Genomic DNA, 22,239 nt, shown 5'->3' with positions numbered 1-22,239 from the left:
AACGACATTCAACTCATCAAACATCTTAAATGACAATTGCAGATATCTGTAATTCAGTTTTGACTAGGCAGAATTAAAGGTAAAGATATCTCAAACGTCATTACGTCATAATATTGCAAGCCAATTCGACATAAATCTGCTAGACTGGATGTGTTGCAGATATCTGTAATTCAGTTTTGCCTAGTAAAAAAGAACATTTCGGATATCCGCAACTACATTCTTCCTATCAACAATTGTCATTTCAGATATCCACAAAGACATTCGTCTTAGGAGGATTTATGTCAAGTTTGCCATTCATGTCTATGGGTTTTTTTCATTACAGATATCTACAATTCATTTGCAGATATCCGCTATGTGAATTATTGATATCTGCAACTGAATTGTAGATATCTGTAATTCCAGTTGGAGATATCTACAATTTGATTCTGACTAGTCATAATTCCAGTTTAATTTACCTCAATTCAAGATATCTACATGTCCCTTTTCACATATCTTAAATTAAATTTTGAGATATCTCTAACTGGAATTACAGATATCTACAATAGGTGAGGCGCTGAGGTGAGTGAGAAAAACACATTCACATGGTTAATAAGTGATGCGTTGTGCCCACATCCTCATGATCTTTAAACCGCTTATCCGGGGTCGGCTCGTGGGGGGCCTCTTTCACTTTCCTTTGACCATATATGGTTAGTTGGACGCGTTTTTTAATGCAAATATATGGTTAATTGGATTCGTTTCTGAATGCAAATAGCCTGAGCGTGCACGAGCAGTCTTAAGAACTGGTGGGATTTATCAAGATAGATTACTTACTGATGTGTGTCCGATTGCCTTGCGCACGTTTTTTGCAATTACCGATTTAAGCACATCCTAAATTATATTCGTAAGAGAGAATTTAGAGCCATTTCGACGCACTGTTGATGAATGCGGACTCAAATGTTTAGCATGAAGGAGGACCTAGTAAAAAGTCAGCCGAACAGGCCGGACAAGAGTAAAACAATAATTTCAAAATCCGCAATAACATTAGGTGCATTACACAGAAGGTTTTTGTTCCCTAATAATAACAATATATATTATAATTATATCAATATGTATATAATTTTACTTTTTCAGGGGCGGAACAAACCGCCAGTAGACCGGAAGTCTCGTGATGGTCGCACCCAGCAGTCAGCTGATCGACGGAGTAGACATCCGGACCGCAGCTTCTTCCACACCGACCGTGGACTTCTTTACCTGCTCGACGTCTCGTTTTCCCGTACACACCTCGCCCCTAGAGCCGCCTCCTCCCGGGGGATAAGCCGGCCATGGCCCTCATGGACCTGGCCATGCAGGGGCTGTCCGTGTTCGGCCTCGGCCTGTTCTGCGTACTGTGGCTCATGCACCTCATCTCCATCATCTACGTGTGAGTGATGCTAACTGGTGCTAACCTCACTGCCAATAGCACTATGCTAATAACATTAATATTATTATGCCTGATGCTAACAACACTGTGCTGTTAATAACGATGCTAACTCGGTGCACGTCAGCTGCAAACTCGGAGGTATCGATGGTCCCCTGCTGTTCATAGAGCTACGCCCAATCTAACCGCGTTGATACCGGCATGTAACGGCGGGGCTACCGGCATGTTACAGTTGGGTTACTGGCAGGTTACTGGATGGCATGTTATCATGGGTTTACCGGTCTGTTACTGTGGGGTAACAGCATGTAACTGTTGGGTTACTGGCATGTTGCTGAGTGTCATGATACTGTGTGATTACTGGCATGTTACAGTGGGGTTACCGGCATGTAACTGTGTGGTTACAAGCATTTTACTGTGTCATGTAATTGTTACTGTGGGGTAACTGTGTGGTTACAGGCATGTTCCTGTGTGTCATGTTACTCTGGGGTAAATGTGTGGTAACTGGAATGTTACTATATGTTATGTTACTGTGGGGTTACCACCATAATGACAAACTTAAAGGTCTCATGGCAGGCTACTTTATGGATGCTTTTATAAATGGATTAATGGGCCTTTAATACAGTACTTGACTACGTTCAAGAAATCCAGCTTTGGTGCAGAATTACAGCCACTATGAGCCAGTCCCACAATGAGCTTTCCACAAACGGGCCGTTTTTTAGAGGCGGGTGGGGGTGTGGCCCTGAGCAGTTTGCGGCCACGGTACCATGTGCTAGTGTTTACAGTGGATGTATCCAATGGCTCGGATTCATAATATCATCCGGAGGAGCACACAGCTTTTGGCCTTGTTCTGTAAATATTCTAGAACACTCCAGGTGCTCCGGCGGAAGTCCTGGAGCTCTATGCCTAAATCATATAGCATAATATATAGATATCTATATAATGTATATTATCATGGCCAAAAGCTGTGTGCGCCAACAGATGATATTATGAATCTCAAACAATTGCGTCGGGTTCTCCGGGCAACAATCCCTTCCTCCTCAATGTCACGGTTCATTCTGGACTTCAAGGATTCAAAGCCAAATTCTTTCTCAACCATGGCCAAGATAACCCCCACTATGAGTCTAGTTGTGGAAGTAACAGAGACGTCAGAGAACCCAATGCAGTCTAGTCTTTTCACCCAATGGGAGCTTTACGTTTTACATTACCTTTTGTTGCGTTTTATGCGGCATATCACCAACTGCAGAACGGTTTCCAAATAACAATGAAGTGTACAACCCTTAGGTTCTGTGTGTATATTCACACACATGTGGCGCTCGCACGGTCGTAGCTCATTGTCTCATTGGCGGGCCAAATTCTCTGGGCGGGCAAGGCAGAGAAAGGGCAGGTATCCTGGCCCCTTAAGACGATATATGGGGCCAAATTCGAAATCGGAGCGTCTGAGCTTTCATTTTTCAAAGGCGGAGCTGGATACATAGTGCTCGTTTTGCACCCAACGCAATTCCTTACCACTAGGGGACCATAGGCAGGCTAGTGGAACTCATAATAATGTTAGAAAATAAAGTGAAATTTTCATGCAATGGGACCTTTAACGTTTATACATGGATGATATTCTGTTTACAATCAAATCGGTAAGAAATATGAGGCCTATAGATTTGTGGGTGAAACTGCGTCTCAATGGCCATAGCTATTGTGTACCTGCATGATTTATGGCTCATTTCTGTCTTTACCATATGTTGTATGGCTCACTCAAACTGGTGGATTCAATTATGTTTACTGTTTTGTTGTACTCAAAACATACCTTTTTACACTAGCCTTTTACACTAGCCTTCCCCACCTAACTCCCACCTTATTCTTCATGTTTAACCTCTGTTTTTTCTTTTAATCCTAGTCTGTTTTAATATATGTCTGTTACATATTTTAGATTGGTTAGAGATATTTACTTGGTTAGAGATAACCCTTGGCTACGTTAACCCTTTACCAGTTCAGGGTTAAACAGGTTTAACCTTAACAGGTTTTGTAACGGATCAGTGATCCGTTCGGATCCCCCCTCCCACGAATCAGACAGCATGTGAACCGCCCATTAATTCCATGGTATGAAACACTGATTAACTGCCGCTGTAACTTTTTGAACTGTTTTTTGTTTTTTGTTTTAAACGTGGTAATTTCTCTTTGATGATCGTCAACATAGTAATCTAGACCATTTTATCACTGTTAGTGAAATAACTCCCCAATTTAGTATGTACGCATTGTGCCATTTGAGAACGAAAGTACATCAACCATGGTCACACATTAAACCAACATCCTCCTGGTATGTCAATGGCGGAAGCCAAGGCACAACAACTTTCACACTGCATTTAAGCAGCCCTTTTCTGCAGTATCAGACCATGCCAAAGCTAAAACCAAATCTTTTGGGATGTTTATCGCTGGAGAAATGAGGCCATACTCTATTGTAAACCGAGGCTTTAAAAATATAGTGAAAGTGCTTGAGCCCCACTATGAAATCCCTTCTCTTGTCCGCTATGAAGATCTTGCCAGTTCTCTGAGCATGAAAATCTCCAGATTGTCGTCGACATATGCAAGGCATCCTCCGTCGCCCTCGAAACACATGGGTTGACCTCAAGGGCAACGGAAACAGACATGACTGCTCACTAACCCACAGCAGAATGGGAGACATGAAGTCTGATGCTACGGGAACACCACCGCTATGAGGGTCACACTGGCACCAATGTGAAACCGCATTAGTGCAGACAGAGTTGAGGCTAGAGATGCTCGAGTCAATTGCAATATTCCGGCCACCCCGGAACACCAAGAACCAAGTTAATGCCGTGACTCATGCTGTGCTGGGGCCACGGATAGCTTGCTTTGTACATGTGATCAATTTGGCATCACTAAGGAAAATCTCAGTGAACCAGATGGACCGCCTCCCTGGGAGGAGGACCAAGGTGGTTTTTGGGTTCAATGGGGTCTTGCAGATGGTGGCCAAACAAGCACCGATGATTGTCAATGGGATAAGAACGTCTTTGATTGTCTAAAACTGAAGAAGTATATACTGACAATAGAGAATGTAATTTCCCCACAGGATCAGTTCTTATTACAGATTAAATGGACGCAGTCCGTCCGTTTGACAAAACAAGTGGCCTATTTTATTTTGTATCCAAGCAAAATAAAAAAAATCCTTAAATACATGGTAGACCACTTTGTTTTGAAACAATGTCTGCATGAATTCCAGTACAAATAATAAAAAAAAAGGGTTTGAGACATAAACGGCTGTAAATGCAAACTACCAGGATTCTCGATAATGTGCCTCTTTCGTCTTGTGACTCTAAGTCATGAGTCCTTCGCGTGCATCAGGCTACTAGTTTGGTTGTATTGACGAAAGAGCAGTATACAATTTAGCCTTGATCGTAGAGATGAAACGGAATGTACATTTAACATGATTATCGTGTATATGTGCATTATTGAATATGGCAACATGTGCCGTTGAGATAGAAATAACAGATGTTAAAACAGCAACCAAACACAACATGTGCATGTCAATGTGCATGAAAGTACAATGTGCAGGTATATATATATATATATATATATATATATATATATATACAACAAATCATATTCCTGGGAACTCTTCCAAAGCCTGGTTGATGTCGGTTGCGTTGTCTGTGGTTATGGAGGCCAATATTCTAGAACACCTGGAGTGTTCTAGAATATTTACAGGTCTCAAAAAACGCTGATGTTTTGAGCTGAGTGATCTTCTGGGAAAAAGTGTCCTTCCAGACAGTTTGATTCCAATTGTCAGTATTGGGTGAGGTTTTGGATATTGAAGCTTATGTAGGGTTGAGCAGGCCCACTTCGACTGGTCGAGAGTTCAGTAGATGCAGCGAACCATGTGCCTCGAGCCAAACATTTTCCCATATTACCTTGAACCTGTTGTACACATTTGGGATTTCAGTCTTGGAAAACAATATTCTTGATGGCTCTTTGTAGTGAGAAGGCATGCAGCGATTAACCGGTTTCACTAATATGTTTATATGTAATATGCGCTATTGAAACGTCACGGTGGACAATTTAAATTGCCTGTGCAACATGCAGACTAGGAACAGAACAGAAGTGAAGTTACACTAGAGATGCACCAGCTTGAAATGCTGTGCATCATCTATGTTTGAGGGGGGATTGAGCATTGAAGCTTTGGATCTACCCCTAGACTGCCTGCTGTCATTCATCAGTGTGGGAATTGTTCGGTTACACAAAGAATGAACGGGGGTTGTTTAGAAAAACGGATATCAAACATGAAAAATAAATCCGAAAAAAGTTGCGGCTAAATGTGCTTTTACACCAAATGAGAAATGCCAGAAAAACGCAGACAAAGTGGTTTAAAAACTATTAATATCAGCCCGATTCTAATGGGTGGCATATTCCTATATAATCTCGCCAGTGAAAGACCAATGGATTTCTCGACCTATATAGCCTAGTGAAGACGAGTTTATGCAGCCTCCATTCACGGAAATATCCTATACATTTTGAATATTAAATTATACTGGAGTTTTACATAGTGTAAAATAGTTTAGCAATGGCTTTCTGCAGTGGAGGAGATTAGGACAAGTGGGCGTGTTTTGGGAACACTTGTTTAGTGTTTCAATAAATAAAAAAGACTATCACTCTCTCATAGAAAGTTGGGATACAAAATGAACCAGTTTTGAGGTAACTGCACAATTTCCTCTTATCAAAAGCAACCAATAATATAACCGATATTCACATCACACAGTACAAGTAGCTCCGGCTGCCGTCCACATTAGGAAATTGTAGACTTCCAGCACTAAACCATGGGATTGAATTAAGTGCAGTGATTAATAATACCTGCATAAGATATGTGCCCAATTACTGTCTTTCATTTTTACTAAAACTGGAACCACGATACAAACAATAATGGGAAGAAAGTAAGACCTTTTAATGTTGCGGGGAAATAATAAAATGGAATCCATCCGTAGTGTGGTGAAGTAAATGAATGCATAACAATCATGAAACCAAACCATGGTGAGGCACGGCAACCTTCAACAACAATCAGCCTCAGGAAACCTCTCCACCATTTGAAGCAGCATTATGTCCTTGTCCTGCAAAGTAGTATGAAAGGGCGGCAGTGAGGTATTCAGCATTCTTTGAGGTGTCTGTCACTGTAAAAGAGAATAGCCAATGCATCATTGTTGTTGCATTATTATTATTCACACTATCATCTGTGTTGCATTTGAGTATTGTGCAATAACCCCATTGCCCAACTTGAATAAATTAGACTTAAAGAGCCAGTGAACCATAAACAGTTGGGTTTGATCTTCACCACAGCCATTTCACTGCCAATTTAGGGAAGAAAATCCTATTTTTTTTGCCTTGCTTCCCCAAACACTGAACATTCCACTCTGCTTTGTGTTCTCTAGTTGGTAATCTATCTAAGTCTGGTGAGTCTGATGATCCGTTGCACCACTAGTTACCCTGGTAAAGGGTGAGCGCTAACTCTAACCCTTTCCCAGGAAAGAGATGACCCTTTACCAGGTTTACCATTTACTAGCTTAACCTATTAATAGGTTAGTTAACCCTCTAACCAGGTTAACCTGGAACAAAGTTGACCCTGTACCAGGTTAACCTAAACCCTTGACTAGGTAAGAGTCAACGCTTTACCAGGGTTAGTCTAGGAGTGCTCCCCAGCTGTGTGTGTGATGTTAACTGGTGTGTGTATGTGTGCGTATGTTAGACGGCTCCATCTCCACCAGCGCCACCCAGAGCAGAAGCAGCCGTACTGCAAGCTGCCCGCTGTCTCACTGCTCAAACCCCTGAAGGGAGTCGACCCCAACCTCATTAGTAACCTGGAAACCTTCTTCACCCTGGACTACCCCAAGGTACTACCTAACCCACTACCTAACACCAATATACTACCTACCCCACTAGCTAACAAAGAGGTACTAGCTAACACAGAGGTACTAGCTAACACAGAGGTACTACCTAGGACCGAGGTACTATCTTAACACCATGGTACTACCTAACACCAAGGTACTAGCTACCTCACTACCTAACACCAAGGTACTACCTAACCCCACTACCTAACACCAAGGTACTAGCTACCTCACTACCTAACACCAAGGTACTACCTAACCCCACTACCTAACACCAAGGTACTACCTAACCCCACTACCTAACACCAAGGTACTAGCTACCCCACTACCTAACACCAAGGTACTAGCTATCCCACTAGCTATGCCGTACACCAGCTAAATTAACTGTGTGTGTGTGTGTGTGTGTGTGTGTGTGTGTGTGTGTGTGTGTGTGTGTGTGTGTGTGTGTGTGTGTGTGTGTGTGTGTGTGTGTGTGTGTGTGTGTGTGTGTGTGTGTGTGTGTGTGTAGTATGAGATCCTACTCTGTGTCCAGGATAACGATGACCCTGCTGTTGATGTTTGCAAAAAGCTTCTGGGAAAGTACCCTGCGGTGGACGCCCGTCTCTTCATAGGTAGGACCTTATCCTTCAGTTCAACTGGTCAATACCACTTGTGGTATACCATCACTCCAACATGCACTCACAAGGGTCAAAAACCCCTACACAGTCTGTCCAGATAACTATGTAATTAAACCGCGCCCCATGCTCATGCCACATAAGAGGAGAATTAGATTCTGCACCAAAGTAAGTTCGGGCGATATCTTTTCTTTTGTAGTCAACAGCATTTTACTAGGTGTGTAGCTAGCCTAACCACAACAAAAACCTTTTTGCAGTATATTCTACATACCTCAAAAGGATCCACCAGCATTCCCAGTCATCGAATAAGTCTTATTTTTTCCACGTCTCTGCGGTTCGCTGACAACCGCTGACAACAATATATTTAAAACCCACACAAGTAACACCACCGCAGCTGGAGCCGGTATGGGAAACTCTGAAACATCTGGCAACGAACTTGTTGCGTCTATTTCCGTAAATGCAATGACTACTCCTATGACTACTTATGACGTAACTGGGTCTAGAAGGGGTGTAGGAGAATAATTCCCCATGGCCCTTTGTTTTAAGGGGCAAGTCGAAGCCACTTAAAAACCAGGGGTGAAGAGAATTGAGATTGGGCCTATGACTCAACTAATTATGACACAATCCCCACTTTCATCCCAACTACCTAGACACTGCCTATCCCCATACTCCTTGTCTTCAAGTCTGTGTTTTGGTTTCCTAATCTGGGTGTCCCTGCTTCCTAGTCTGTGTGTCCTTGTCTCCTAGTGTGTGTGTCCTTGTCTCCTAGGGGGTAAGAAAGTGGGCATCAACCCCAAGATCAACAACCTGATGCCTGCCTATGAGGGTGCCAAGTACGGCCTGGTTTGGATATGTGACAGCGGCATCAAAGGTAAGTACACGCCCATTTCCTATTCTACACTAGATTTCATCTGAGCTCGTTAGCTCTTAGGACACGCCCACCTCCCTGTATGCTTGTTAGCGGTTAGGACACGCCCACTCCCTGTATGCTTGTTAGCGGTTAGGACACGCCCACTCCCTGTATGCTTGTTAGCGGTTAGGTCACGCCCACTCCCTGTATGCTTGTTAGCGGTTAGGACACGCCCACCTCCCTGTATGCTTGTTAGCGGTTAGGACACGCCCACCTCCCTGTGTGCTTGTTAGCGGTTAGGACACGCCCACCTCCCTGTATGCTTGTTAGCGGTTAGGACACGCCCACCTCCCTGTATGCTTGTTAGCGGTTAGGACACGCCCACCTCCCTGTATGCTTATTAGCAGTTAGGACACGCCCACCTCCCTGTATGCTTTATCTGTTAGGACACAGCCACTCCCTGTATGCTTGTTAGCGGTTAGGACACGCCCACCTCCCTGTATGCTTGTTAGCGGTTAGGACACGCCCACCTCCCTGTATGCTTGTTAGTGGTTAGGACACGCCCACCTCCCTGTATGCTTGTTAGCGGTTAGGACACGCCCACCTCCCTGTGTGCTTGTTAGCGGTTAGGACACGCCCACCTCCCTGTATGCTTGTTAGCGGTTAGGACACGCCCACCTCCCTGTATGCTTGTTAGCAGTTAGGACAGGCCCACCTCCCTGTATGCTTTATCTGTTAGGACACGCCCACCTCCCTGTATACTTGTTAGCGTTTAAGACACGCCCACCTCCCTGTATGCTTGCTAGCGGTTAGGACACGCCCACCTCCCTGTATGCTTGTTAGCAGTTAGGACACGCCCACCTCCCTGTATGCTTTATCTGTTAGGACACGCCCACCTCCCTGTATGCTTGTTAGCGGTTAGGACACGCCCACCTCCCTGTATGCTTGTTAGCGGTTAGGACATGCCCACCTCCCTGTATGCTTGTTAGCGGTTAGGACACGCCCACCTCCCTGTATGCTTGTTAGCGGTTAGGACTAGCCCACCTCCCTGTATGCTTGTTAGCGGTTAGGACACGCCCACCTCCCTGTATGCTTGTTAGCGGTTAGGACTAGCCCACCTCCCTGTATGCTTGTTAGCGGTTAGGACACGGCCACCTCCCTGTATGCTTGTTAGCGGTTTGGACACGCCCACCTCCCTGTATGCTTGTTCCTGATCAAGTGGCGGACAGGACCATATCTCCCCAAATGAATCAAATCAAGCGGAGCTCAGCTCATGTCAGCATATTCCTCGAAATTCCACAAACCTACATTTTAGTTTGTGATTGTTTTACGTGATTTTATTAATTATTTGTCTTCTTTCTTAAAACAGAAGAAAAAAGTGATTAGCTGGATTTGATCAGACTCTACGATACAAAAATATAACGTTCATGGCCCCCATAGGTGGTCCTGCACCACCGAGCAGGCTTCATACACGGCTGAGATGGGTGTAGCGCTGTGATAGGCTAAGATGTGACCGGCTGAGATGGGTGTAGCGCTGTGATAGGCTAAGATGTGACCGGCTGAGATGTGTAGCGCTGTGATAGGCTAAGCTGTGATGTGTGTTCCAGTTAAAGCAGACACCCTGACGGACCTGGCCAATCAGATGACAGAGAAGGTGGGGTTGGTCCACGGCCTGCCGTACGTCGCTGACAGACAGGGATTTGCCGCTACGCTGGAGCAGGTGAGCGCTCACAACTAGCTGCTAGCACAAGGAGCCATATACATAACTAGTTATTGGTAGTACTAGCATAACTAGCTACTAGTACAACTGGTTACAAGCACAGCTTACTATTAAACAAGGCTGGATATGAGCATAACTAGCTAGTAGCATAACTAGCTGCTAGCACAGTACTGACACAACCAGTAATTAGCTAGTAAAACTAATAGTATTAAGTAGCTGCCGGAACACCTAAATATTGTCACACCGTCTATGGATGTGCACAACCAACATGTTCATGGTGGAATAATGGGTTATTATATAATACTAATGGGATAATCAATATTTCTATCGATAGTTCATGGCGCACTTCTTCGATTTGTCTAGAAATGCTTTTCTCAGAGAGGAGACCTCGGTGATGTATTCATATGTTTATCATGTGTACAGGTGTACTTTGGGACGTCCCATCCTCGCTCCTACCTGTCTGCTAATGTGATGGGCATCAAGTGTGTGACTGGGATGTCCTGTCTAATGAGGAGGGATGTGCTGGACCAGGCTGGGGGCCTTGGGGCCTTTGCTCAGTACATCGCTGAGGATTACTTTATGGCTAAAGCAATTGCCGACAGGTACGCTCACATCTATTTTACGTCTCAATCTTACCCTCCTCCACAGCCAGGACCAGGCTGTGGAGGAACATGCTTGACAAATGAGTCACACGCACACTGGATACTGCATCAGGGAATTCAATGACAGGATGGAGAACATTGTTAATGGATTCCAGCACTTCTATGACTTGCCAAGAAAGTTTCTGGGAACAATGGACAGAGTACTGCAGCTATTGTATGCTGATCCAGTACTCACTCAATCGTGAGCTCCCTTTATAGCTATCTTGTAGCACATGAGGTCTTCATCTCGTGTTCTGGACGTTTAGGCTTCCTCTGCCTCTTGAACCATTCCTTTCTTGATTCCTGGAAGAGACGGCACACATATTTTGGCAAACAGTTTGGCCTGCGAACCAAAGATCCTACACTTCGTTCCCTTTTGTTGGAAAAAACATTTAACGTAAAATTAATGGGACTAAATTGTATTCATACAATGAAACAATTCAATTTTAAATCACATTTCAATTGCGACTTCAAGGCCTTATCCTGTTCTTTAAGTTGTCGGATCCACTTGAAGTCTGGACCTGCTTGACATCTGGGCAACTGCTGCCCATAAGCAACACAGCCATTGGTCATATCACCAATGCAACCTAGCGAAAATCTTGAAGGAGCCAATCGCATAAATAGGGATCAGATCAAAGAAGCGAAAGCCATCTGAAGTCGGCCTATATCTTTGAGACCACCATAGAATACAAAACAGGATGTGATTTCACCGTTTCCTGATTGAGAAAAGGGGCTCCCACAGGTGTCATTAGACTTAAATGTTATTGCGTGTGTGCAATAGATTCAGACAAACCACAGAGAGCATGTACACAGACTTGTACACACACTGTACAAGGCATATAAGACATATTTAATGGTTAGCTCATTGTTTTCTATTATTGTTTTAATTATTTTAAAGAGGCTGGAGGTTTGCCATGGCAACTCAGGTGGCGATGCAGAACTCGGGCTCCTACTCCATTGGTCAATTCCAGTCACGAATGATCAGGTGAAAAGAAACAAGTTTCAGCTTACAAACGCAGATTGTATACAATAACTGCAATCTAGGTTTGTCAGTGTGCTGAGCTATTACCTTTTCATCTGCGGGTATATGCCTTAACTTATGCCTTGACTTACTATTTTTATTGTTGTTTCAAAAAAGACCAAGCTAACTACCGGTATTGTTGTTTCTAGATTGGCTAAGATAACTAGCTGTTTTGTGTTTCTAGATGAGCTAAGCTAACTGTATGTGTTGCTGTGTTTCTAGATGGGCTAAGCTAACTGTATGTGTTGCTGTGTTTCTAGATGAGCTAAGCTAACTGTATGTGTTGCTGTGTTTCTAGATGAGCTAAGCTAACTGTATGTGTTGCTGTGTTTCTAGATGGGCTAAGCTAACTGTATGTGTTGCTGTGTTTCTAGATGGGCTAAGCTAACTGTCTGTGTTGTTGGGTTTCTAGATGGGCTAAGCTTCGTATCAACATGCTACCGGGTACGGTTGTGGAGCCCATCTCGGAGTGCTTCGTGGCTAGCCTCCTCATCGGCTGGGCGGCGCACCACCTCTTCAGGTCTCTAACCCTTACCCTTCAGTTCTCTTTTTCCAGGTCTGAAATGTATCTTAACCACACACTCACACCTTTGGCTGGCTCCTGTTCATCTGCGGGGGAAACGTATGAATTCCAACGTGTATTCAAATATGGGCTTAATCAAAACGAGTGACAGTAACGATATAACAAGATTGTTGTTCGTCTGTCTGCAAACACATAGATAATTCCACTATTTTCAGCGCTTTGATGGCTATCTGACGTTAGGCTGCAGGCACAATGATACTATCAGCTGCTACTGGCTGGGTAGTCTTCATCGGGTCGACCTCGGGACGAAGAGAATTTTGTGGGCACTGACTTAATTTTTCTGTTCAAGTTTTCAACACTTTCTGCGAACCAGACCGTGTTCGCGGTCGGTGGAAAATACTTATTTAATTGAAAAAGGGCTTTTTTCAATTGGCTGGCGCGCTCGTGTTTATGTTGTTCAGTGAGACAGAGGGTCAAATCCCCCGTTCGTCATGGTGCGGGCTTTCTTGGTTCACTGGAGAAGGCAGGGCTGTGCCTGGAGTCTAGACCGCTTTAGATTAATTTTCAAAGTGGACCGGCCATGGACCCTTCATGCATGGGCCCTTCACAACTTCCGGCGGTGTATTATTTGATAATTCACCGTTGCTAAGTATAATCATGAGTATAATTGACCGCTGTCAAGGAAAACAACAGATCTGCTGATCAACACTACGAATGCTGGCATCAAAAATATTGTAAAAAGACACACCATGTGAAGTCATTTTTTCGTTTTGGCAAGTATCCGTGTAATAAGCGGTATAATGTAGAGATCATCGAAAATAAGCCCCTTCAGGGCGAGGCAAGTTCGACTTGTCTGGGCTTTTTTTCCCGATAATTACCAGCGTTCTATACATTATCCCTTGCATATCCCGCTGCTTCGGGTTTGCCTTTGTAGGCGCATTGCGAGGAGGAGCGGGTGAATCCGGTGTCAGTGCGTGTGCTTGTATGATACGCAGGTTTATCCAATAAGTGGTAGTGTACCCGCGCACCATTGGCACTTATGCACGCTTCTCTCTGTGTCCGTGTGTGAACGAGAATGACGGGGAGAAAGAGTGCTACGCGGAGATGAATGAACGGAATGATATTTATATTACAAAATCGCTAAAAAATAATAAAAAAATCAGAATCAATTTGTGGCGCTCTGTTGATCCTGTGGCGCTGCGCCACACAGTGTTCAATATATGGAAACACTGCTCCCCAATGCTTTTATGAATGAAGACAGCCGCATGTGAGAAGGAGTTCACCAGTGTTGCGATAGTTCACTTTCTACGTCAACTAGTTCAAAGTTCAGTTCACAAATTTAAAAATGAACTAGTTCAGTTAAACGTTCATAATTCAAAATTTTGAACTAAGTTCACAGTTCCAAAAAATAAACTAGTTCATAGTTCATTTTTTCAATATGTTGCTGTGAGCTATTATTTTTTTCCGGTATTTTGAACATAGAGCCCACTTCGTGGTTTGTCTAAGTTGAAATAGAGTTGTTGAATCAAGCATCGTAGCGAAATACAGTTTCTATCGTGTTTTATTGCACATTTAGCGCATTTTGTAAATCCCATTGATTTCTGTTGGAAGACTCATTGCTCGTTGGCCGGAAGCGGAAAGGGGGGTTTTTCACATTTGGTTGTAGTCTTTTCGCTTGGTTCTAGCCCTACTGTTGAGTCGGAGAACCGAGCGAAAAGACTACAACCAAACGTAAACAGCCCCCATTTCCGTTTCCGGCCAACAAGCAATGATTCTAGGAGGTATTCTAGTCCGCTGAGCTATGAACCAGAGAGCTAACGTTATGGATATTACATATTTATAATTCGATATTCGTCTCAGCCTTTATACCACAGATACTTTAGGGTCTATAGCATATAACCGTGCTGTCTGATTACAGTTTGATTCATTTTTCACAATATAACAGATCTCGTTTTGAAGAATAGTAACCGCGCCATTCGTTTCAATGGGAATCGGGACGGTCTATACTTTCAACATAAAGTGTATTTATATTTTTTAATTCGTCCCAGCCTTTACACCACAGACACTATAGAAAAATGTACTCCAGGTTTACCAATAGTCTTCCCAATATTATTATTACTACTACTACAACTATAGTTATTATTAAGGAAAGAAATACGATCTTCATGTGCATATAGCAGGGGTCCCCAACCTTTTCAGCACCAAGGACCGGTTTGATTCTCCAAAAAATTTCACGGACCGGCGGGGCGGGCCCGCCAAAGGTTGCCAATTTGTTGATATTTTCATATAGTGTTGTGCATGCATTCATTTAAAATAACTAGTTCCAGTTATTGATGAACAGTGAAGGTAACAAACTCTTAAAAAAGAATGTGAACTTGAACAAGTGAAAAAACTATGAAACATAAATATATTGAACTAAACTTGAAGTAACATCTATCAAGTGTAAACATGCACAACACAAAATGTCAGTAAGGGAACTTAACACGCGTTTGTGAGGCCACAAAATAGGCTACAATTCATTTTAATCAGTGGGAGCCCTGTGCTTGTTTCCCTGCAACAAGAAGGTTCCATCTGGGGGTGATGGAAGACAGTGACACCCTTAGCGGGTTTGAAATGTCCAATCGATTGCGCAATTTGGTTTTAGTTGCATTCATTGCCGAAAACCCGGCCTCGCATAGGTACGTGGTGGGAAATGGAAGCAACGTTTTCAGCGCTTTTACAGATATCTTGGGATACTCTGCTTTGGTTTTGATCCAAAAACCCGCCAGAGAGGTTTAATCAAACACACTTTTAAGACCACCAACATCATTAGCTATTTCGATCATTTGATCTTCCTCCTGCACTGACAAGTGATTCAGGACATTGACAAATGGGTTGCGGATCCACTCATTCGTTCGCGTGGATCTTTGGAGGATGGGAAGTCACGTTCAAATTCATTTGAAAGCGCAAAGAGTTGATCGCGCACCAGCTGCGAGAGAATTGTTCCTGCCTCAGTCTCTCCCAAAATCCCCACTAATGTTTGGAACATATCGAATACTCCCCTGTCCACTCGTCGTCCCCACAAATCAAGCTTGGCTTTAAATGCAGCAGCTATATCTGCCAGTTTAAAGACAGTCGTCATTCTCCCCTGGAGTGTCAGGTTGAGCTGAGCTCATAGTGTGACACTACTGAACTGAACAAGTGAAGTGAGCTTAGGCTGCGCACGCAGCCGCTGAAGCCAATACGTGTTGAGGACGGGACAGACACAGTTATGCCTGAGAAAATAAGTTAAGACCTTGCCAAAAATGCAAACATGTTATATGCAATATAACAACTGCATATATACCGGTACTTATGGCATGTAAAAGAGTGACAGTATTGCGAAGTAAATTGAGTTTATTAAGTGTGCATGCATTTTGCATGATTTAATTATTATTTTATTGTTTTTCTATTCATGTCGTAGCCTACCTACGGCCCGGTTAGGAATGTCCCGCGGCCCGGTACCGGTCCGCGGCCCGGTGGTTGCGGACCACTGGTCTATAGCATATAACCGCATTTTCTGATTACAGTTTAATGTAACAGTAAGCTGACAACACCGCAACTGCAAATTAACCACACGGAGAAAACCATGGCAACCGGTCAAACAAATGTTCTCATTCTGCTCGCGCATCCGCCATGTTGATAAACAAATAACCCCCCATTGAACGAAGTTAAACCGAGTGCGCGTGCCGTTCTCAGACACCAGAATGAACGAGTTCACAGTAACGGGCAGTAATCAGGCAGTAATACAGTACGTTCAGTTCACGTTCGCCGAAAATATGAACGAATTCATGAAATATCGTTCAATGAACGCGTTCAGGCACAACACAGAACAAAACAGAAGAACAAAAAAAATATATAAGACAACGGATCAGTTATTTAAAAATATCAAAACAAAATGATCACGGAGTTCACGTCTGAGTGTCGGCTACAAGCGCGATTAACTAAGTGCAAAGACGCAACATATTATTTATTTAGCTGACCACTTGTTTTTTATCCCGACAAAAGCCTCGAAAGGCCAATTCCACTGGTCTCTCTCGTAGATCGCACCATCTTTCTTTGTTTAATGCGACTGCATCACCTTATCTTACATGATCAGCAGCTCGCGGATTCCTTTCTTTTCAGTTAGAACTGCTCACGATGATATGCTGCGTTGTCTCTTTTGAGACAATGCAACACCTCTACCCAAGCCCCCCCCCTTGAACCGCGGAGCCGTCGCATTTACATCAGAATGAAACCCAATAAACCGCCAATGTGTGTAGGGTCCGGGAGGGCAAATTGGGGTTCTAGCTCAAGCAGGCAATTTACCTCGGGCAGTGTAAACGCGCGGACCGTGCCGCGAAAAAGACATGCATAAGATGGCATATTAGGCATTCACGCGCTGCTCGAGTGGCAAGCAGTGCGAGAGCCTACTGCTCTCCGACCACAGTCGCAAAACTGTGGTCACGTAGACCAGAGTTCTGCGACTGAGGGCGTTGCTTGTCATCTGGAAATAAATATATTATTTCATCAAAATAGTTTATTGTGTTTTATTAAATTATCAGTAAGTAACATCTCAAAATGTAAAAAAGATTTATGGGAAAAATTCGGAACGGTTCAAAATGTTTTTCGGGACGTTTCCGGGACGGTGGTGAAAAAAGTTCATTTTTAACCCTGCTTCACAGATATCTCATTATTTTAAACATTTATCTGAACCACCCTAGCCCTTTACTTAACTAAAGTAACCGTTATCCTAACTTAACTTGGCCGTTTCTTCACCAAACTAACCAATTTCTTAACCACACTTAGACTTATCCAAACCATGCTGCTATCTTAACTAGCCCTTATCTTAACCATGCTAACGTTAATTTTAACATGCTAACCCTTTTAAAGATTTTTAAAAAAGCCGAGATCCGTTGTTGGTTTGAATTAATGTTAATAGTTTGAATCCTTTCATATATGGGCTCACTTGTTCTACAAATAACTTGATGGTAAATCAAGCTATATGATGATGATTTGTTCTTCTAGGTGTGACATCATGGTGTTCTTCTTCTGTCATTGCCTCGCCTGGTTCATCGCAGACTATATCCAACTACGAGGAGTCCAGGTACCGGCCTCTTAAAGTTATAATCTTATTTAGTTTTTATCTCAAATTGTAATCGTTGGTTATTAGGTAAGTGCTTCATGCAGTGCTCAACTATTGTTCTTCTTTGGCTTTATTCTTTCTTTCTTTGTTATTTCTTTCTTTGTTCCTTTTTCTATCTTTGTTTGTTTGTTTGTTTGTTTGTTTCTTTGTTTGTTTGTTTCTTTGTTTGTTTGTTTCTTTCTTTGTTTCTTTCTTTCTTTCTTTCTTTCTTTCTTTCTTTCTTTCTTTCTTTCTTTCTTTCTTTCTTTCTTTCTTTCTTTCTTTCTTTCTTTCTTTCTTTCTTTCTTTCTTTCTTTCTTTCTTTCTTTCTTTGTCTCTTCCTTTGTCTCTTCCTTTGTCTCTTCCTTTCTTTCTTATTCTCTACAAATTTGGGACCCTACTCCTTCAACATTTGTTCACCTAGAGACTTGATTCCACTTTTAAAATGTTCATTTTAGTTTGGAATCGCACGCTACCACTCAACATTTTACAATGGGAGGACGGCCTTGCCGTCCTCCCTACTACTTTACACTTTACAACTGGGTCAATTTCTAAACAAATCAGCACACTTGTGTCTTCAAATGTATCTTATCAAATCTTGTTTATTTTCCGTTGGTCTCAATGACTTGCATTGAGGCTAGAGCTTGAGCACGTTCTATTGACGCTCTAGCCCAAGGTGGCTCTGACAAAAGCTAACCATTTCGGACGTTGCTGAGCCTAACGATGTCAATATTTAATACAATGCTAAGCTTAAAACGGTTATTTCTTGTATCACTGGCTTTACAATTATTAATCAATGAAAATATGATTGCTATATATCGGCTGTTTGTGTGGGGCTAAGGGCTTGCTGCTTCTTGCATATCCTGTGTACTTCAGGTAGAAGCTAAATACTAATGTTAACTATATTTTTCATGTCACACAAACAATATTTCATATGAAAGCTTGGAATCCAAGGAATTCAAGATCAATTGAGCATCAGTCAAACCAACCAACAGAATGATTTCAATAGCAAATAATCGCATAATACAAAACCAAAGTCTGTTGTATTTTCCATCCCACAAAACAAACTAGCTTTAATTTAATTTAATTAATGTGATGGGATAGGAGAAGAAGCATCCAAACAGCACAGTCACATGCTCTCTTCTGCTGGATGAGAAGTCACCCATCTCATCCACCAGACCTAGGTAAGATCCATAGTCACGATCTATAGGGCTTATCTAGGTTGAGCTATGATCAGGTATTCACAATGAAGCTCCTTATACCTATTTTTTTTTTTTGTAGGGATTCTTATTCTAGTTTTTAATACCCGTACCTCAGCCTGTGACTGTTCAGAGATAAACTTTGGCCAGACACCCTTTTGGAGGAAGTCTGTGCCTTTCCACCGCAGGGAGGACGGTCACAATTATGTTCTGCTGACATTATTTAAAACCCCCAAAAGTATCTGCTCCGAGGGTAGTACTTTCCAAAGTACAGGTACGTTGGGGATCGACCAAATTTAAAACTCTGCAGCCGCAAACTGACTAGTTGTTTAGTTGACTTCGACATGCACTAAATCACACACACACTCCCGTTGTACATCCATATTGGTCAACTACATTCATGCCCTGTATTTTTCGAATAAAGGTTGGTTTTGAAAACACTGTATGCTATGATATGCTATGCCATCACACAGCCTGTGATGGACTTCTTTTAGTTATCAAACAGGGAACCTCAAAAGCATTTGTCTCCAATAAATGGAGGGATTTGAGAATTCTCCAAAAACCCACAAGGCACCCGCTTAAGATAACCCCCTCCATCCCGACCACGTCAGACGCTATACAGCTTTACATTTGGATTAAAAAGTGAAACTCTATAATGATTGTGCACTTTAAATACATAGGATATTGAGGTGAAAGATCCCAGTTACCTATTTCTGGTACTGTGTGTTTTCAGGGCGGGGCGTTGAGCTACTCTAAGCTGGACTACTCGTTGGCCTGGTTGATCAGAGAGTCTTTGTCGCTACACATCTTCCTGTCGGCGTTGTTGGACCCCACGGTCAGCTGGAGGTCCAGCCGCTACCGCCTGCGCTGTGGTGGCACCGCCGACGAGATCATCGACGTGTAGCAAACCGTTGCCCTTGGACAACACCAAGACGAATATGTTTATTATATATCGAGGACTTGTTCTCAAAGGTTTTTTTTTTTTTTTTTAAACACACAAACCAGGAAGTAAGAAAATGTGATTTTAGTTTAAGTTTTATATTGGTGTGTGTGTGTGTGTGTGTGTGTGTGTGTGTGTGTGTGTGTGTGTGTGTGTGTGTGTGTGTGTGTGTGTGTGTGTGTGTGTGTGTGTGTGTGTGTGTGTGTGTGTTGTACAAATTTGTATTATTAATATTTATGTTTTATTGGTGCTCTTAGAAACTTGGAAAAGACTCAGAATCCGTTCAAATCTTTCACAAATGAAAACAATTTGAACTGTTTATTTTTACATACATTTATAAACAGTTTGGTGTACAACTTTTACATGTGACAAGATTGAAGGTAATAACAAAATTGCAATTTTCTTTTTTTTCTTAAAATTGGTTTTGATGAAGTCATTAGGAATTAGGATAAATGTATCATTCCAAATAACACTGCTCAAAAATGAAATAAAATCAGCCAATTTTAGATTTTGTTGTTGAAATATTTTACTTAGATTTCTGACATCCAAATTGGAGCTGGTTAGAACTTCTAAATGAAATGTATTTATTTATTTAAACATTTCCATTTTTTTTATTGCTTAAAAAAATAATTGATTAAGAGATGTGCGTAAAATAGGAAATAATTTTAATTAATGAGTTTTGAATAGGTTGAATTCTTTGTACAAATTAGATTCTAAGAATGTTTTTTTTTATTGTAACATTTTGATTTTGGCTTAGTAGTTACTATGATTAAAAGAAAACGTAGGAAATCCAAAATTTTTACATTTGAACTAGTTGGATGTATTCCTTATTTTTTTCTTTTCTTATGGTGGGATTCTTATAATTCAAACATATGTTGAAAAATATATTTAAAAAATTGTTTTTCTGAAAAAATGCAGGATTGTTTTTGTAGTATTTTTGTTCTATTGTTTTCCAAGAAACATTTCCTCTGCCTGTGTTTCTACAGATGTGTTGTTGAAACTGATGGGGCTGAATAAAAAAAGCAAAGATAAAACCCATCATAAAACTGTTGTTCAAATATGTCTCCCTTCCCATATTATAATTTTGATTATACAATTTAGATTTTACTTCAGTTTCCAGGCGCATCCTGGCCTTTTTCATAATAAAAAGGAACTGGTTACTGGTAGCACTTTAAAATAGGGTTACATTAAGGGACAATAACTAAATATTAATGAAGACTGGTTAATTAAGTAAGTATTAACAAAGTTAATTATCTATCTGTCAAGTAAGCATTTACTTATTGTGGTAGTGCTAACAAGGGTTATATTCCTTTTACCCGAGGAAGTCATTTATACCTTATCCCTGCTCCTAAGCTGATGATGCAATATAATAACGCTTATTTCTTTTATTAACGTTCATTAGTCTGAAGATTTGGTAAATTCACACAAATTCAACTCCACGAAAACAAATAGTGGGCAGCATATTACCAGAAAGTTTTAATTTCCCCACCTGCTGTATTTGAACTGATCTGATGGCTATATCTGACAATCCTACATATTAAGAATAAGCTACCTTTATATGCTATCACTACATAGTCAAAGTTAGCATTAACAGATGTTAATGTTTGAATTCAATCTGAAACAACGGGTTACCTTATTGTTGTTAACCTGACGTTTATGAGCACAATGTATTTACATTGACATCTGTTGAAGGTGGATTTTGTAAATTGTATATGATATTGGATAGTTATGAATAATAATAATGAATAATTTTTTATCTATTATATTGTGAGTATTTTAGATGCTAGATTCTTTCAATATAGCATGCTATTATGACACTCCTGTAGCATTGGCTTAGCTAACCTAACTAACCTGCTAACCTGGTAGCATTTAGCAACAAAAGGTGTTATTATCACTGTAAACATAATACACTGGTTCCTGCCTTTATGTTGCATTGATTTTGTATTGTCCTTACCCTGACCCTAACTCCTTCACCTTAACGCTCCAACCTTAGCCCTGGATGGGTTTCATTAGTAGTTCCACTTCCTCTTAGCTCTTGGTATCACATTGCAGCACACGTCGAATGGAGGCCACTTAGAGTGCAGAAGGAAAGACGGGCAGGAGATTTAAATCAAACGCACCTGCCCTTGTACACCTTCAGTCCAAAGTATCATGGATGGGCTGCCGTTATATGCTGTCGTGGCAATTTCTCTACCAGAGCAAAAAGCACACAATACTTGCAGACAATTGGTGGTCATATATATTTGTAATAAAAGTACGAACAAAGATACATCACAACATGCATCAACAAACAACATAATAGGCATACACTACAATAATCTGAGGCCTCAGATG

The 22,239-nt window shown here is 41.8% G+C and overlaps 1 protein-coding gene across 1 annotated transcript; it reads left to right on the top strand.

Annotated features, from left to right (window-relative positions):
• Positions 1 to 1,127: 1,127 nt before the first annotated feature.
• ugcg (UDP-glucose ceramide glucosyltransferase) lies at positions 1,128 to 20,951 on the top strand. The gene is made up of 10 exons (XM_030341684.1): positions 1,128 to 1,399; positions 7,137 to 7,281; positions 7,784 to 7,886; positions 8,659 to 8,760; positions 10,347 to 10,459; positions 10,883 to 11,061; positions 11,999 to 12,085; positions 12,534 to 12,641; positions 17,670 to 17,748; positions 19,699 to 20,951. Exons 1-10 carry the CDS (start codon positions 1,302 to 1,304, stop codon positions 19,867 to 19,869), a joined length of 1,185 nt encoding a protein of 394 aa, XP_030197544.1. The 5' UTR covers positions 1,128 to 1,301; the 3' UTR covers positions 19,870 to 20,951.
• Positions 20,952 to 22,239: the final 1,288 nt, after the last annotated feature.

Source organism: Gadus morhua, chromosome 19 (genome assembly GCF_902167405.1).
Source record: "Gadus morhua chromosome 19, gadMor3.0, whole genome shotgun sequence".
NCBI lineage: Eukaryota > Metazoa > Chordata > Actinopteri > Gadiformes > Gadidae > Gadus > Gadus morhua.
This window is presented reverse-complemented; position numbering and strand designations above follow the sequence as displayed.

Excerpts from the sequence above, each read along its gene's own strand:
- ugcg (XM_030341684.1), top strand. The coding sequence starts at position 1,302 with ATGGCCCTCATGGACCTGGCCATGCAGGGGCTGTCCGTGTTCGGCCTC. Across the intron at positions 7,887-8,658 it reads GGACGCCCGTCTCTTCATAG|GGGGTAAGAAAGTGGGCATC; the intron begins GTAGGACCTTAT and ends CTTGTCTCCTAG. Across the intron at positions 11,062-11,998 it reads GCTAAAGCAATTGCCGACAG|AGGCTGGAGGTTTGCCATGG; the intron begins GTACGCTCACAT and ends ATTATTTTAAAG.